Here is a 15,422-nt window from a genome sequence, read left to right on the forward strand (position 1 = left end):
TCCTGGAAATGAAAAATAAAAAAAGGAGGGCTACACTATCAGTCCACTTTTCTTTCTTTAAGTTCTCCATCTTTCCATTTTCAATTTTACATGAACATTCAAAAGCGGTAGCTAGTATACCAAATGTTTCAAAGCTCCACACCCCCCAAAACACAAGGCATTTTAGCACATCACAACTTTACAAAAATGGAAATGAACTAGCATGCTAAATTTAACATCCCAATAGTTGCAATAATTAAACTGTGTTAAACAATTCATGGCTAAATGCTGATAAGCAAGCCCAACCAAAGTTTGTCTTTTCAAAACATGTGTTGTGTCTTTTCAACTCTGCAGCTTACTGACTGTGTGGCTTTTGTGATTACTTAACATCCCTAAGAGAGAGGTGCTCATTTTGTTGTAAAAAACGGTAAGTAGTAATACTTACCTAAAAGTCCTTGGGAGGATTAAAGGAGAATATGACTGTTTCTTGGCATGAAAGTCTTTTTGCTTATACTGCATATAAAAGTATTCCTTTTAAGCCTGTGTGCAAATATGGTGTTTTACTTGTTGACAAGATCCAGAGGGATCAGTGTGCTTTCACTGATACAGAATTATCAGATATTTTCTGTACATATAAAGAAATGTTAATTTTTTTTTCTTTCCTATTTTGAAGGCCAGGAGGGTGAGAAGTAAGAGATTAGGAAATTGGGGGCTGTGCTCCCCTAGGAATCCTGTGGAATCTTAGAAAGACTGAGAGGTTGGAAGGATTCTGATGATGGGATAAAATGTGTTAGGTAAGTGTCCATTTCTCTAGGCAGATTCCAATTTACTGTTTTAAGATTCATACCAATAACTATAATCTAGCATTTAAGCATATAATTCCATGGAAACCAAGCACCTTCAACCAGTAAACTACAACTTCTCTTTCCACTCTAAACCTAATTCTATCTATCCTAAAGCCATGCTAATATGTTAATAACCTCACCACTGTCAGAAACCTTAAGATTAACAAGACCCAAGAATTACACCAAGAAGACCAGCTATTCACTAGACACAGCCAGGCTCTCACCTTCGAGTAAGCCCTAAAAGTTTTCCCAAGGTTCAAATGCTAAAACGACTGCCAAACCTAAAGATAGGTCTACAAGCAACAAAGGGAGCCTTCAGGCTGGGCCGAATTCTGCTGCTGACAGCAAAGGAAGCTGTGGATGGAAGGAGCCAGACCACATTATGTCATGCCCTTTAAAGCTACCGTGGGTTTAGAGCAATGCTGTGTGTGGTAAGTAGATGCACAGTGAACCTTTTTCTAAACTGTCCCAAACTGTGTGACTCAATGTATTCACACACTTACACATACAGTCTTGTACTTACACCCACACATGCACACACTCAGGCACACACAGAGTCCTGATCAAAATGATCTTGGCTTCTCAACTACACTATGAACAGAAGATGGGTGTGTTCTAAAGCCCATCGTTCTTCTGCTCAAAGCATGACACTGAACACCTGACAAATCGTTTTTGCTGGACACAGTTGAAGAATGTGCAACTGGCCTTTGTCTTCTCACGTGGAGGCCAGGATGGTTTTCAGTCCAGTGTGTTCTGTGGTGCTGAAAGGAACTGACATCAGAGTTTTAACATCCACCACAGTATTAACATTGTTTAATTGAGTCCTCTGTTCAACCTTCAAAATAGCTACATGCAAATTTAAACTTTGTAAGGAAAGCAATGGGTACTAGTGAAAGAATAGTGTTTGGTTTTCTTTGTGCTTTTATCATTATATCAGAACATTGAATCTGTTGACGTTGGTTCTTGTTTCCCTGATTTTGGAAGAAAAGTCATGGTTGGTGGGCAGGAGTGGTGGATTTCGGTCTTAGTCATCTGGGAATTGGCAAGGTAAGATCAAGACAGGAATCTCAGTTTCTGCTCCTATAAAAAGATCTAACTTCCTCTACATACAGTGCTGTGAGCTAAATAAACACATGAATGTGAGTTTTAAAAGTATCATTACTCTGTGGAACAGCTCTTTTTTAAAAAAGCTGGTATTAGAGATTCTCATGTTATAGAAGGTACATGCATGCTTTGTCTCAAAAAATTAAGTAGTAAATTACACATTCAATGCTCAAAGACCCATCAATTTTGAACTGGGAAAGGAACACAGCCAACCTGTTTGTGTTCTCACAATGTATGTCTGTGATTTATCTATTTTGTCTACAGAATATGTTCTCTGAGGTGCTTGGAATAATAATATGAGAAGGTGTAATATTTGAGAGAAATGGTAGGGAGTCTTCCCAGTGTTAGCAAATAAGTCTTACTTTGAGTCTGAGTACTAATTAAAGAACTAGGTTATCTGACCAGTAAGTAAAACTTCATGGTTTTCCTGAGAGTAATGTAATTCTTCATGAGGTTTTTGATCCTTGGCTTCAAGTCAGATGACTTTCATGCTGTTCCTATAATAATTGCAGAGAAAATTTACCATTCTGAGAAATGACAGGATGCCAGCCTCACAGATTTTCAAGAGCACTTAGATAAATTGCTGCCTGGTCTTCTTCAGAAGAAGCCCCTATATCAGTGTGATGCTCACAGTGCCCCTCATATGCCCATCAAAAGGGAAAGAAAGAGAACACATGTGGGAGGACAAGCATGGAATTTTTTGTTTGGTTGATTTTATTTGGATGTAACTGCACTTAAATCCCCTGCAGGGAGTGAAATGCCCCAGGGTCAGAAACCAAGGATTCCCATTTAAACCTTAGCTTCTTCAGGACACTAAGCAGGACTCTGATGGGCGGCTGCCCCTCCTCTCTGGGTCTGCCCACTGAGAAGGTAGGCTGTCCCTCCATCCTGCCTCTTAGCACAGTAATTATCTATCACTTCAGGGATTCTTAACCAAGTCAGACGGGCTCAACTGCTTCACCCAGAGAGACACTTTATTTAGCACTAGAACAAGTTTCATGGTTCTTGCGGTTTAGCAAAGAACCAGCTCAGTCAATCGTCCTTTCTGGAACAGACAAATAAACTACTGTCGCTGCGGCATACCACGCATCACTCCAGCCAAATACCCAGCACCTTGGGAATCAGGGCATTCTGTTCTTGAGCACTGGACTCCTAAGGTGTCACCCCAAACCTCTGCCTTTGGACCTCTACTGTGGTTCTGTGGTTTCTGGGACCTGTAATTACCCTCCTTCGGTGGATCTGGCGTTGCCTTTCTTTCCTCTGCACTCAGGAGAGCAGGGGATTTGAGGCAATGACAGTGGGTGGATGTGAAAGACAATGGAAAAAATATTCACGAGATGACAACCTTTTAACATGAAAATTATCCGAGCCTAGTTAGTTACTCTGACACATGCACAGACATGCAGATACACATGGGGCTCTCTTTGCCTGTGACTGATCTGGGCCTTTAGAGAACCCTAGTGCAAGTGTGTCAAATGATGCACACTGAGCATAGGCCCTTTCTCCAGAATGGAGAAAAGGATAGGGAGGTGAAAAAAATCATCTAATAAAAGAACAATATGCTGCTTTGAGCTAAACACATAGAAAAATAAGCAGAAGAGAAAAGTGAAGATTGGAAAAGGAGACAAAGAGAAGGGCAAAGCATCTCATGTGAAAATAGACTTATGTATTTGTAGCATCTAGTTTTTTTTTGCAAGTTCACTTCAAATTTTGCTTCAATCCTAAATATCAAAATAGCAACATTACAGAGAGTAAATATCTTATATATATCATTTGCAGACCCAAATTAGCACAGACCCTAATACCTCTGCCTCAAATTTCCAAGGGGCCCATTTGGTGTCACCACCCAATCTGACAGTTAGCAAAGAATTCCAAAAGAAAAAAATTTGAAGTGCTAGAGAGGGAAACATGTTTCTATCAATAGATGGTGGCAGGGTGGGGGAGGTGGGAGGAAAAGCTCACTGGAAAGGGACAAACCATGACACGGCTGGAGACGTCCTTTCATTATTTCTACAAAGAGGCGGTGAGTTCTCATGAGAAGTGAGTCCTGCCTCTGAGACCCAATCTGTGCACCAGTAAGTGTGCCTTGAGGCTGCAGGTCACATGTGCCCCGTCCTTACCCTGCTGAGCTCAGCCAGCCTCAAGGTGCAGGACTGTGAGGATAAGGTGAGTTCCTTCATTAATTCTCTAGTGTGCATCAGTTTGCTCAGATGAAGGCACCTTCCTGGAATGTCTGCCACATGAACATAAGTGTTGTTTCCTACTTTGTCTGGGCTCCCATGTCCCTAAACCCCACTCCATGCTTTGTGGCTACAACATGAAAATGTGGGTTTGGACAATTGGGTTGCCTGTGGCAGTTTTGTAATAACACAATGCATATCCTCCATCCAGATTTTTTCTGCATTTCTCCCAAGCTGACATTATCCATAAAGGTAGCTTCTTAATTCTTAGAAAAAATTTATTGAAATGGAATAAAGCAAGGTTTAAACTGAATGGATAACTGCTCCTCCCAAGTGTCAAGTCTTGCAGCTGTGATAAACACAGAAAATCTAGCAAAAGCTGTCAAATTATAGGAAGTACCTGTTATTTAGGGATACCTCTGAGGTAAGTTTCAAACAGCACTCTCCACCACCACCACCACTGTTTCTTCTCAGACAACAAAAGACTTAAAAGAGTTGGAATTCCCAGCCACACAAGGGGATCTTCTCAGGGATTTTGCTCAAGATATTCTGAATATTTCATTTAGGAGAGTTAGATTATTTAAGAAAATTGTTCTTGGCATTTGACACACCAGTTTACATCCCAGCCATGGTAATCCTTGCTTCTTTTCAAGCCCAAATTTGAACTTGAATTTCCATCTCATTTTCCTCTGTAAATGTGTCTTTAGGATACATGAACTAAGAGGTAAGGTGCCCAGTGCAGTGAATAAATAGTAGGCAATGCTATGATAAGTAAGAGATTCTATCACTTAACAAACTGAGAAGTCTGTTCTCAAACAAAATTTTTCCATCATAGAAGGACAGATAATTTATATCTGAGGATATTAGAGGAAATCCTAGAAGTGACTGAAGTACATACATGCAGGTATATTTAGTCCTGACAGGGCACTGTCATGACTTCAATATTTTGAAATTCATGTGAAACTATTTTCTCTCCATGCAAAACCCAGTATGCTCAAGCCACATTCTATAATTACTTGAACTACCTATGATCTAGAAAAGCAAAGATCCTGGGAAATAAGTCCCAGCTGATTTGTAGCTGAAATACACCCATGTCAGAGGATCACCTTTTATGCCAATGCAGTGTCATTGAAAAAGAAAAATTAAAAGTCATATAAAAAAGTGCTTTCTCTCTTCCAGCCCTTTAGTTCATCTTTGTATTCTCCATCCAGATTTTTTCTGCATTTCTCCCAAGCTACAGTGTCATTTAAATGTGCATTTGCATATATTTGCATTGGAGTAGCATAAAATTGAACACTTTGAAAAAGTATTCACCAAACACATACCCAACAATAAGCCATCTTGCCCATCTCAGCCTCTCTCCTTTATATAAATGAAAACATTTGCATCCAATAACATACCTAAATTAATATGGTCCCCATGACCATCACATGCCAACTGTCCTTAAGAGCACAGCTCTTGAAATCTTCAGAGAAACAAAGAAAACCAAGACACTTTGGACTTGAATAGAATGTTCTTGATAAAATGTTCCACTCTGAACTTCAACTCCAAAAGAACATGGCAACAGACCGTTAAAATCAAATGTGTGACTTTCCACAGAATGACAGGTCTCCTTTCCTAAGACTGCCAATAGTGATTCAGGCTTACTACTATTTGAAGTGTGGACATTTAATTCATCCGGTTCTCTTGTCCTAAAAGATATCAGCACTCCCCACCCCCGCGCCCTCCCAAAAGAGTCTGAAGAGAGGGTGGTCAGAAAGGTGACTGGAACAGAGGCGCAGCTGACAGCTGTGGACTGAACTTTATTAGCTCAACTCTTCAGGAAATACTCGGGATGTTCATGACATACAGTCATTTGTCTTTCTGTGTAGGCACGATTTGACTCCAGAGTGGGGTTAAAGGCTGGTATGCAAGAGCAGGAATCAGGCAGAGGCCGAGCCAGGGCGGGCATTCGGCCGTAGCAACTGCACCGCTTGAAAGTGCTGTCCGTGCTAGCTCTTTCCACTACTTCTGAAGGCAGAAACATGTGGGTCTATTTTCAATTAGCCAATAAAAAAAAAAAGAATGTCACTGCTCTCCTGGAAGTGAAGAAATCTAATAATACGATAATATGACACCTGTTAGCCAGACAATAACAGTTTTAAGGAAAAAATTATATCCTTTAGTGGTATTGGGAAACTTGCAAGAATCACAAGAATTGTGAGAAGAGCTGACTAAAAGAACTTTCTGGAATAATGGAAATGTTCTCTATATGCTGTGTAATAGGACGTGGCTAGTCTGTCTGAGGAACTGAATTGTAAATTTCAAATTTGTTTTAAATAGAATTAATTTAAATTAAAATATGGACAGCCATATATAGCTAGTGGCTACCATATTGGACAGGCAAGTTTAGAGCCATCTTTCAAAGCTTACCAAGAGTGTTTATGTAGAACTTAATTTTCTCAAAAATGGTTCTACAAGGAAAGAGGTATCAAACATGTATGTTAATGTTCATGACTATGGGATTGAAAAGTCAGCGTGGATTAAAAATCAAGCACTATCTCCACTAGTTGAAAGAGTATCAGACAATCTACTTGATGTGTGGGCTTTTCCATGTCTGTGATGGTCTGATAAAGAAAGAGGAGAAAGATTCAAAAGAGATAGTCAACTGCTTGTCTGTTTTGCATGCAGTGTGTCCCTGCATTAGGATATCTGAAAGTCCTAAGAAAAATCAGAATGGCAATGAGAAAAACAACAACAGGGGTGACAAAGTAGGAGCATTGGATGGTGAGGGAGGATGTAAGGGATGAAAGGGCAATGACCTTTCATTCCTATGACCGTTCAAAATAGGAGGCACATGTGCCAGCCATCAGATAAAGTGGAGAGCTGATAAATTTTTCGATGTATTTTACCAGCACAGTAGAAAGCAGCCATGGGACCCAACGATTCTGAAGCTTCAAGGGCCCTTAAACATTATCCACTTCAAACTCTCTTGCAGATTAATAAGTAATTTGAAGCCCAGAGAAGTACAGTGCTCAGTGTCACTGAGATAATAGCCATGCTCAGACCCAGATCTCCCCAGTTGCATCCTCTCCACTGTGACCTTCACCCTAGTTCTCTTTCTCTGAACACAGACCAGGCCTGGAGTGAGGAAAAGGTCTCATCTCCATCTCTACTTGTCCCAACCTCTGGTGAGCAGAGAACAAAGAGTGTTACAAACATCCTACATTCTTGACCTGAAAGTTCACCTCACCAACACAGCATTCCTAAAATCCACGCAATTTATGCGGTTTACCAAGGGCACTGTGAAAGAGGAAATTGTAATACACAAATGTTTCATGAGAATGCTTTACGTAGGGATAGTTTTTCAGTTTAACAAGTATTTTATTACAAAAGTGGCTTGTGCTATACTCAAAAGATACATGGGTTCATGAGGGACAACTCCAGGTTTCCAGAGCAAATGATGAGGCATCTTACATTTTTGGTGACTCAATGGCCCCGTGAAAAGATAATAAGATAAAAGCAAACAACTATTCTAAGGAACAAAAACTAATAACCATCCTAATAGGCACTGAGAAGTGACTAGTGGTTCCTAAGGGGGGAGGAGTGGATGGGGGTGCTGAGGAGGGAAGAGGGACTGTTGAACCACTGGGATGTACATTTGATAAATAAAAAACTAATAACCATCCTCCTTTTTGAGCTAGAACTCTGATATCTAGCTCAAAGCTCTCATTTTACAGATGAAAAAAACTGAGATGGCAGATTTTAAGTGACTTGCTTCAAGTCGCACAACTAGTCAATCACAGAATTGGGTTTTAGAGGGCAGGACAGAAGTTTCCATGTTCAGATCTTTTGTTCCTCTAGAAACCACAGTAAATAGATGTTTACAAACCAGGAAAAGAAAGAGACAATTATCCTGAATATGTCATTGTTGCTTTAAAATGTTATTTTTCATTTGAGCTAAATCTTAACATAAAATGGCCCAGGCTTTTTTATGCAAGAAGGAAAATTATGTTTCAGGAGCTATATAAAAGATCAGGGAATAAATCCACTTTATTGGCTAAATTTTATCCACTCTCCTGGTCTTCAGATAATCTTCTACAGATAAATGCCACCTACCGCTGATAAGAGCAAGGGATAAATAACACTGCAGATTTTAAATGTCATGTACTTTGAATTTTACACTGTGCTCTCATAAATGAACCCATAAGAGAAGAAGAAAATGCTCAATAAACAGAGTGGTGGGGCTTACATTCTTGTGTTGCTGGTCTTGTTGATGATAACGGATTTTCCTGTTTGATCCACATTGTGATCCAACCCAAAGTAAGCTGCCACTCGATGGACAAGCATCCTCTGATAGGATGACATCTGAGGGAACTTTTTATAGTGATTACTGGAAAGGAGTATAAGACAAAGTGGGATCAGCATTTTTTGCTCCTGGCCCATAGTACGTTTTATAGGTATACATGCAAAGCCATTTCTTTTTCATCCCAACCCCTAAGCTTCTATCATCTCTGGCATCACTTAATGTCCTCATTTCCAGACAAATTTCCCACTTCTTATAGATTTATTGATTAAGCTACAATGAGCATCCTTGTTTTGTGGTTGTGCATTTTTCTCACCAAAAAGACCTTAATGTCTGTTGGAAAGTATTCTATTTTAGGCCATGATACCTTATCAACAGAGCCAGGACAGGACAAATGATACAACATAATATGCAACCACAGATGTCTATCTGGAGATGTGGCATTACATGGTTTACACTGAAAGCCGTACAATTATTACCAGGCATAACTGACTGCAGCCAGCTGGAGCCCATTAGAAAACTATAATAAAAATGAAAAGGGTCGCTCTTGTTACAGCTACTCTATGCTAATCAGCGGCCCCTGTTTATAGGCATTTTGTCAGGAATTTAACAAGCAGAAGCACACGTGGGCTAAGCAACCATTCCCATCGGCATACAGCTCCTAACTCTAACAGCATCTCCGTTTAACAAATCAGCAAATATATTAGATAATGTTTTAGCTATCCCTAAATCTTTCCAGAATGGATAATTATACCCGAATACCAAAGTAAGACACAGCGTAGAAATTAGCTGGCTTTGCGATTTAACGTACTTGTTGTCCCCAATGAAATCGATGATTTCCTGCTCCATTTTCAAGAGTATCATCCTGTCCCTGTAAGACAAATGTTCAAATGAAAAGGTTTTATGCACTTTCCATTCCAAAAGACCCAAAAAGTTCATTTGGATATATGGAAAATACTGCTTAAATGTGTGTGACTACAAATCCGGATCAACTCTTCTCTGGAATATGCCGTCCATATACATATGGTTTCCTCCTACTTCAGATGACTTCTCATCTCAGTTGTTTAGTATTTTGTACTTTGGGAACTTTTGTAGTTTTAATGCTAATTAGTACATGCAAGATATTAGGCCCATAAAACACACCAAATAAATTGTATATTTTAAATTGTTTGGAAACTGGCACAAAGCAAAGCCCTAGTAGATGGCTGTATAACTGCATTGAAGCATAACTGGTTCATCTCACATTGCTTTTCATTCTGTATTGTTCCCCATGACATCAGGACCTCTTTGTGACCAGGAAAGCAGAACTCGTATGCTATAGTTTATTCACCGGATAACTACCCAGCAATTAAGGCTATTTGAACAGTAAACATGCAAACTATTACCAGCAGAGATACAGGAGACAATTTAAGACATCAGAGAAGGTGTCTGAATTTTACAACCCGGTTCTTAGTAGTGTTTGGATTAATCACTTTGATTCTCATATTTTACTTGACTCTTAAAAATCAGAAGTTTATTTAATAATTTACCTGGAATTATTCTTTAATGTATTAATCAGAAACTCGTGTAAGTCTATGCCTGTAGAATCCGTATATTCTTGGCTGCAATCTGAAACAAATAGCAGGATGGAGCTGTCAGGAATGATAGTGGGGAGGTGGGATAGAAAAGGTTTTCCCACCCTTTCCCGGTTCCCTCCTGCTCAGGTAAATTTAAGGTGATGCTATTGGGATGAAGGATACATTTCAAAACTAGCAACCTGGCAGTGTGACATCAGAATGAAAATTAGATTTGGGAATGGAGATCACCCAGCATATGCTGAGTGTAGAAAGACCTGCTGCCATAGGAGAGGAAGTGGGCACAGGCTGGGTGGTGGGGGTGGGTGGAGTGAAATGTGATGTATTCATTCTGTGCTGAAATCAGCCAGGGCACGACCTCCGTGTGACAGGTACTTCCAACCCACAGAGAGAGCTCTTAAGATTTGAGTCCTTTGGCACCCTCTTTGTCTTAACACAGAGAAGCAGAAAAAGGAAATCTGTTACAAGACTATCTAAATACCAGTTGGTACAAAACACAGGAGGGCACTAAATATTTCTAAGTCTTTCAAATCTTCCGAGGCTGGCTCAAGCTGAATTTCTAAAACCATTTTAAGAACCTGTACTTCTTTACTCTTGTTACACCTTGTGTTTTAGATATGCAGCAGCAGAGACAATCATCCCGAGCAGCTCCGTGGTTATACAGCATAATATTAGAATTAGTTGTCATTCCTCAGCTGATGCTCCATTCTTTCTCAGTTATTAAAAAAAAGTCTACTGCAGAGCTATTTATTCATGACATTTTCATTTCAACTTAACTTAGTTTTAGTTTTTCCTCTCCTTTCCTTTATTTGGTTTTGTTTTAGTTTTGTACAACTGCATGTATGGCGACCATTTGAAAATTCTGGATTGTAGATTTGAGGTTTTACGAGGAATTACTTTATTTGGAAAACATTATGGACATAGAAGTATGTATGCTTTCAGTGAGGAATTAAATGGTGGTTTATGAGTTGCAGAGGCCCAATCCATCTGTACCAGATAAAATGTTAACCACATATTCTATGGACACCAACATACACACCTGTGCTTCAGGGACCACGTGACTGATCAACTGAGAATGGCTAATCCACTATCTGTTTTTCAAGACAAACTTGAAAGTTAAGATACAAAACTGGATTGTCATTACTGCTTATCAATCCAAGTTAACTGGACTAATAAACCTGAATTAAGAGCAGATTTATATTCACTCCTTTGTACAAACTTACATTGAAAATAGGAGACCCAAATGAAAATCCAAAGAAACATGTGATTGTAAAAATAACCTTCCTAGAAACACAAAATAATGACACCATGAATGGAAGGAAAATTGAGTTCACATCTTTTACACACACACACATACGCACATGCACATATGTACACCTATAAAATTATATGCAGAGTTTGGCAGGAGGTGAATATGTGTGTAAAATTTAGAAGGTATTCTGTGACTACTTATGTGTCCAAATTGAGTAAGTTAAGGAAACATTTTTACATTCACCTTTTGATAACATTCTGATCTTGGGTTTTTCAGAGGTTTTATCTTTGTTTTTATCCTTTTCTTTTTCTCTGTCAGAGTCATCTTTCCTAGATTTATCATCCTCTTGCAGGCTGGGGAAACTGGAAAGCTGTAAATGAATTGATTCCTGTTGGGGAAAAAATATAATAATTTAGGGCCAGATTGAAGAATCTCTGTCTGGTTTCCATTTTGCATAGAGGTTATGAAATACAGGAAAATGAAAGCCAGGTGCAGATTTTTTTTTCTTAAATGGTAAAAAATTAAACCTGTCAGAAAAATAATTGCCCTTTAAGGTGAATTAAACTTCAGAAGTCAATGGAAGGTCATGAGAAACATCTAGTACTAAAACTTTGCCTCATGGATATTAGCTTGAAGCATATTACTTTCCTGTAGATCACAACTCTTATTTTCTCTACAGGTTTATTTTTTAAGCACCTAGGAAACATTTCTTTATGAGTAAGCTTGCATCACAGTCACTGCCATGTCTCCAAAAGGAAAGAAGAAAAAGCCTTCTGCAGTCTTTTTCTATAATTCCTTATAAGGAAAAATTGGCACCAACACGGACAGACGGATAATCATCATTACAGATAGAACAGACATTAAAAAACGGCCCTCACAGTCAATTTGCAATAAAAAGTCGATATTAGAACCACATCAGCAATGATTTCTACTACTAAGGAAAACCAAGCTATCCAACTGCAGGGACCCTAGGCATGGACCATTACACTGTCTGCAAATTCCATTAATGATTCATCACACTCTATGGTTACAATAGATGTTGCCTTTTAGAAGAGGTACAAAGTTGAACTGTAGTTTCCATTGATTGTAAATACTTAATATTCTTTTACTTTTAGTATCAGTTAGTCCTTTCCCAAGTGTAAGATTCTCTCAAACTGATGCTTGGTCTAAGATGAACCATTTGCAGTATTGGGCCTGGGTCCGCTTTTACGTTCACTTCTTTTGCACTGACAACAGATCATTTTGTGTTAACTCACATACCAGCCATTTGGTTGATAGTATGTTCACTGTTTTGAAGAAGAAGAATGAGTCAAATTATGTTGTTTTTTTGCGTTATGAAAAACCTCTGCTATGAGTAAAGCTATGACAAATCAGCCAACATTAGGCCCACTTGGTCTTATGTAAGAGATCATTTGAATTTGATGAGAAAGCTTTTCCACCAGTGACATTAAAATCTATGATGTAGGGGAAAGAAATATTCCCAATGACTAATAACATTTATCACTGAAAACTAAATTAATGCTCCTCTCCATGTGACTAACTTGATGCTTGCACATCCTCAAATTAGGGCCGATCTGGGATTCCTAATGGCTCTTGGTAAACGTGGCTAATCTAACAAGAATAAAACAAAAATCCTCCAGGGCCAAGTTTCTTTCTTGGGAGGGGCTCCCCTGGGAAGTCCTGACTGGAATAAGAAGTCAACCTGGTTGGAAGGACAAAGGATATAGAGGATGAAATGAAATGCATTCTTATGATAAATATTTATCTTATCTAGATGTTCTGAGTTCACATGTTTATCTTGGGGATGGACATATGCAAAATACATAAAAACAGAGTGTAACTTGATTGTAGGTTCTTTTATCATATGATCTGGGAGAGAAATGTCTTAGTCTGCAAAGGTTCAGGCAGATTTTAGGGTTACAATTTGCTTCTATTGCTAAGGAAACAGCTGGAATATTTCTGGCCGAGAAGAAATGGTTGGGGGTGGGGAGGAATCAATTGGATTGTTGAACAAGAGGGGAAACTGAGGGTCCAGGCCATGGGAGTGGTCTCATCACTTCTCCAAAGCCGAATAAGCCACACAGCCTCTGTTAATTTGAATCTAAAATCAAAGACATTTGGGTAATGGATGCAAGAACAGAAGCTAAGGGGCATCATCTACAAAAAAAATGTACAAATTCATGCCATGTGTGAACAAACACTATACTCAGAAAATTACCTATCTTTTCTACGCATACATATACATTATGATGTTGAAAGAATACACAAAAGTGCTATAGAGTTGGTAAAAAACAATCTGTTATTTTTTAATATTTTTATTGATATGCTCAATAATAAAATACAAGTGTTAATAAATACATTGGTACAGGATAAGTTTATATCCAATAACAGTAAAAGAATGAGTCAAGTTGCAGTAACACACTGATAGGTAAATAGTATAACATTAGAAAAGCAAAACTCCTTCAACTTAAGGACAGACTAAACCATCAGCTATGGGTCTGAGATCAAGTAATACAGGTAGCGAGAGTTTTTCCCACACAGGAAAATGAAGGCAGTTTTCCAAATACTGTGAATATACAAACATTGGGGAAGCAATGTTATCCATATACTGTGTACTTCTGCCACTGTTCTCTGGGATTCAGCTCCCACATTTTGTAAGTGCCTGTGTTACCTAACGAAGGCATTGCAATATCAACTCAGAGGTCTGCTTCTTTATTTGCTAAAAATGTGACATGGCCACTTGCTAACATGTGTGTCCGGGTGTCTTCTCTCAGCCCCTGCTCCCAGCACCCCTCAGCCAGTTCAAAGAGAATCTTGCAAGCTCTAATTCTCTCCTACAAAGCTAGTCTTGATTTCTGAGCTCAGAACCAGCAGGAACAAAGCACTGTTTGCATCTCAGTTCTCTGCACCAAGTACCTGGAGAAACTAGACTTAGGTCCAGGACGGGCACTATGACACAGGTGATCTCTTAACAGATTTCCTCCTGGTACCTTGTCAAGTGGGATAAAAAGCAGATTAAGTCTGTAAAGGCTGCCCTTCTCTGCCTGGCACTTGGAGTGGGGAACAACGGCGGCTTTACTTCGCACAGACTTTGTCATTCTGCAGAGTTAACATATATCATGTGCAATACTTTACAAGCCATCCATCAACATTTAATAATACAGGCCATGATATTCACATTATTCCCCCTTTTCAATTTCCATTAAAAATAGAAGCACAGATAAAATGCTGAAGAAAAGCCACACATTTCTCAGAGCCCAAGAAAAATAAAGCTTGCATATGAAACAGTGATGGCTATAGAAAGATAGCCTGTCTATGCCTTACAACACAAGTGGCATGGTAAGAAAATGAGGCTAGAAAAAGAATACTCTTAGGACAAAAATCTATAAGGAATTTGTTTTTGGTCCCTTTAAAGAAAGAAAGTGCTCTCGATCAATGCTCTCTGCATCCATGAGGAGAATTTAGAGTATTTCAATTAAAGTAAAAAGAGAAAAACAAAACAAGACCAAACAAAAATAATGCTATCTTAAACAATTTTCCCTCCCTTGGGCTCAGATAAGTCATCTTACTCTTTTCTTGACTGCTCTCAGCCTCTGATAAAACAAAGGAAATTTCAGCAGCAAGACTATTTTTATAAAAGTTAATATGGTGCCCAAACAGCAAACAGAAATACATAGATGTGAAGTTTCCCATTTTGCCATGGGAGGGTTTTGTTGGAATTTGAATTTGTTAGAGCCTAACAGTTTCGCTGTCAAGAACAAAAATATGTGTAAGGATATGCAGTGATGTTATTAATAATATTAACTGAAATTCATCAGCAGCTCAGATTCATTTCTGGACAACTTTTTCCAGTATTGAGAAAACCTCCACCAAGGTCATAAAAGTATGTCTCCAAAGCTCAAGGCACCTTATTCACTATTTCTAAAGTTTCCTAAGAGCCAAGAGCTGTGTTTCTTATAGGCAGGTGCACGGTGGGGGCAGTAAGAGGTAACAATCTCCTCTAAGGAAGGAGATGGGGTACTTAGGACTGTATTTGGTTCAGTCTTATCAAAAGAGAGCCTTTGAGGAAGTTCAGCACTACCGTGCTTACTTTTTAAGTTTTAATCTAAATTCTTTTGGATTCCTTTCCATTTGCAGTTTTCAGAGGGTCTGGAAAAAAAACAAACGTAATACTCTGTGATAAACTGTTCAACTAGTTTAGAA

General features: G+C 38.9%; 1 protein-coding gene across 27 annotated transcripts in view; it reads right to left on the reverse strand.

The window, feature by feature from the left end:
- The window catches only part of ARPP21 (cAMP regulated phosphoprotein 21), a 146,460-nt gene that overhangs the window by 85,583 nt on the left and 45,455 nt on the right, over positions 1–15,422 (reverse strand). For 26 of the 27 annotated variants that reach the window (XR_008993882.1, XR_008993883.1, XR_008993884.1 and 23 more), the window contains exons 6-9: positions 11,463–11,607; positions 9,923–10,001; positions 9,205–9,264; positions 8,340–8,480 (exon numbers count right to left, since the gene is read on the reverse strand). Coding sequence is in view for 24 of the 27 variants with exons in the window: in XM_036921545.2 (XP_036777440.2) it covers positions 8,340–8,480; positions 9,205–9,264; positions 9,923–10,001; positions 11,463–11,607 (425 nt within the window). In the remaining 3 variants the exon portion in view is untranslated. Of the gene's footprint in view, positions 1–8,339; positions 8,481–9,204; positions 9,265–9,922; positions 10,002–11,462; positions 11,608–11,629; positions 15,369–15,422 lie in introns of those variants that run through there. The other variant, XM_036921564.2, reaches the window with a different exon arrangement.

This window comes from Manis pentadactyla, chromosome 14 (assembly GCF_030020395.1).
Source record: "Manis pentadactyla isolate mManPen7 chromosome 14, mManPen7.hap1, whole genome shotgun sequence".
In the NCBI taxonomy this organism is placed as follows: Eukaryota; Metazoa; Chordata; class Mammalia; order Pholidota; family Manidae; genus Manis; species Manis pentadactyla.